Source organism: Panicum virgatum, chromosome 2K (assembly GCF_016808335.1).
Source record: "Panicum virgatum strain AP13 chromosome 2K, P.virgatum_v5, whole genome shotgun sequence".
Classification (NCBI taxonomy): domain Eukaryota; kingdom Viridiplantae; phylum Streptophyta; class Magnoliopsida; order Poales; family Poaceae; genus Panicum; species Panicum virgatum.
Genome location: NC_053137.1, coordinates 68244245 through 68246545, shown reverse-complemented (window position 1 = coordinate 68246545; position 2301 = coordinate 68244245). Strand labels below are relative to the sequence as shown.

At 65.8% G+C, this 2301-nt stretch overlaps 1 protein-coding gene across 1 annotated transcript; it reads right to left on the bottom strand.

Moving 5' to 3' along the window:
* Nucleotides 1-222: 222 nt before the first annotated feature.
* On the bottom strand, nt 223-1732 carry LOC120695628 (mucin-1-like). Its single transcript, XM_039978825.1, has 3 exons — nt 1288-1732; nt 999-1102; nt 223-531 (listed from the first exon to the last, which is right to left on the bottom strand). Exons 1-3 carry the CDS (start codon nt 1730-1732, stop codon nt 223-225), a joined length of 858 nt encoding a protein of 285 aa, XP_039834759.1.
* Nucleotides 1733-2301: the final 569 nt, after the last annotated feature.

Genomic DNA, 2301 nt, shown 5'->3' with positions numbered 1-2301 from the left:
TCTTGGTGTTGGCCTCGATGTTTTGGAGCACCAAGCCAGCATTGTGCTGACCAAGCCAGCGCACCTGAGAGTACAGCCGAGTCATCTCGGCGCTCTTCTTGCGCGAGATGTCCCTCAGCCGCTGCAAGAGGAAAGACGTGGGTAAAACAAATGAAACCAAGGCCAAATGCGTACGATTCCTGGGGAGGAGGCGCTTACCTGGCTGATCTGGTAATCTGTCATCTAATGGAGCTCCAGGGCGCGATCGAGGTGGTTCAAGATCTGAGAACCTGCCTCGATCTGCGCCTGCCAGACCGACTCCTCCTTCCGCTCGTCGTGGAGAAACTCCGGGGGGACCCCGGACTGGATGATTGCCCCGTGCTGGGGCCCCTCGGATGTCCCCTCGTCGAGCATCTCCGCGCAGTCCGACGTGAATTCAGTGATCTTGTCGGCGGCGCTCGCCGCAGCAGCGGGGTCGATGTCTCTCGAATCCCCGAACTCCTCGCTGCTGTCTGGCAGCTGCACCACCGGGATCACGCTTTCCGTCGCCACCTACGCCGTCACCGCCTGCGTCATCACCACCGCAATGACAGCCTCGTCCTGGGCCTCTGCAAGCACCGAGATGTGGGCTTCCTCCACCACCGGCGCCCTCGGCGCCGACTCCTCTGCGACTCCCTCGACCCTAGCCCTCGGGGGCTCGGGGACAAGGGTCTCCACCTCCGTCTGGATAGCGGGCGCTCCTGTGCTCCTCCACCAGCTCCCTCCTCCGCTATCGGCCGGGCGGCGCTATCCGCGCCGCTCCGACGCGCCGCTCCGACCGGCCTCAACTTCGACGACCGGCCGGGCGGCGCCGTCTGCGCCACCCCGGCCGGCCTCCCCCACAGCGTCAGCCGAAGTGGCTGCTCTAATGCCATTGTTGCCGGCGTCGCCCCGTTCCTCGGCGCTCGAGCCTGTTGGGCCTCCTGGGCCCCTCGAGCCATGGCCTCCCGCAGCTTCGCGGCCTCCGCCACGATATCCACAACGGGCGGAGGCTGCGGCGCTGAGTGCGGCGTGGCGCGCGCCCCGGTCTTGAGGGCTTTGGTCGGAGCGAGCGGGGCTGCGTCCTTGTCAACGGCCCCCGGATCTGGAAATTGGGGAAGGAAAGCTGACATTAGCAGTATTGGGGGATCGATTAAATGAACGCAGAGAACAAAACCAACAACACTTACCCGGACCGGGCACTCATGCTGTGTTTGCCCGTGCCACTCCGTCGGGCCCGCGGCACGCTAACGCCCCTCGACGACTGATCCGAGGGTGTCGTCCCCGAACCAGCCTGAGACCTCGAGGCCGTCTGCGCGGGCGTTCCCGCGCTCGCCGCGGACCCATCGCCGCCCGTCGACATCGTGGGCGTGGGGACCCCCTCGCCCGTCGCTGGCAGGGGCGACCTCCGCTCTGTTGTGGGCGTAGATGATCTGCCGCCCGCTGCCGGCGTGGGCGACCGTCGTTCTGCCGCTGGCGTGGGCGACCTCCGCTCCGCCCCCGCGAGGGACGAGTCCGCCAATAGCCCCGGTGCGGGCCTCGCCTCACGCGGCGCCACTGGCGCGTCCTCGTCACCAGCCTCTTGATATACTGGCGGGGAATCCGCACCTGTCCCCGCCTCGTCCTCACCCGGGAGGTGGGCCTCGGCATCCGAGGCATCCTCCTCCTCCTTACTCGTGGACTCGGGCATAGTAGGCCGCGGCTTCCCCTCCGCGCGTGCGATCTTGCACGCCATGTCGTGCTTCTCCTTCCTCCTCTTTTTCCTGTCGGCGGCCGCCTCCGCCGCTTCCTTCCGCTTCTTCACCGCCTCTGCGTGGAGGCAGTTGACCTCGCGTTCCTCCGGGATCGGAGGCCTCGAGGGGTGGCACTTGTGGCCCACCCCCTGCAAAATGCAGGCGAATCGGAGTTAGGAAGCAGGATGGGGAAAGGAACACCACAAATCAACAACAGAATGAAATCGAGACTCACCACTGAAATGTACCCCGGCTCGGGGCGCATCTTGATCTCCCAGAGATCGTTTGCGTCGTCGGGGAACTCCGCCACCGCGTTCCTTTCCCTTCGAGCAGCGATGCCTCGAGGGAGCAGCACCGTCGACGTCCTCGAGCCCGAGGCCGGGACCCCGGGGGTGAGGCTGAAGATCGGCAGGCTTCTCTCTGTTAGAGGAATCACCCTCTGCCGGTGGAAGTTCGTGATGACGGCAGCTACTGTCAACCCCTTCCTCACCAGGTGCTCCAGTGTCTCGGTGAGGACCTCGAGCCTGGCTTGGTGCGCTGGGGGCGACACCCCCCAGTCCCACTAGGCTAG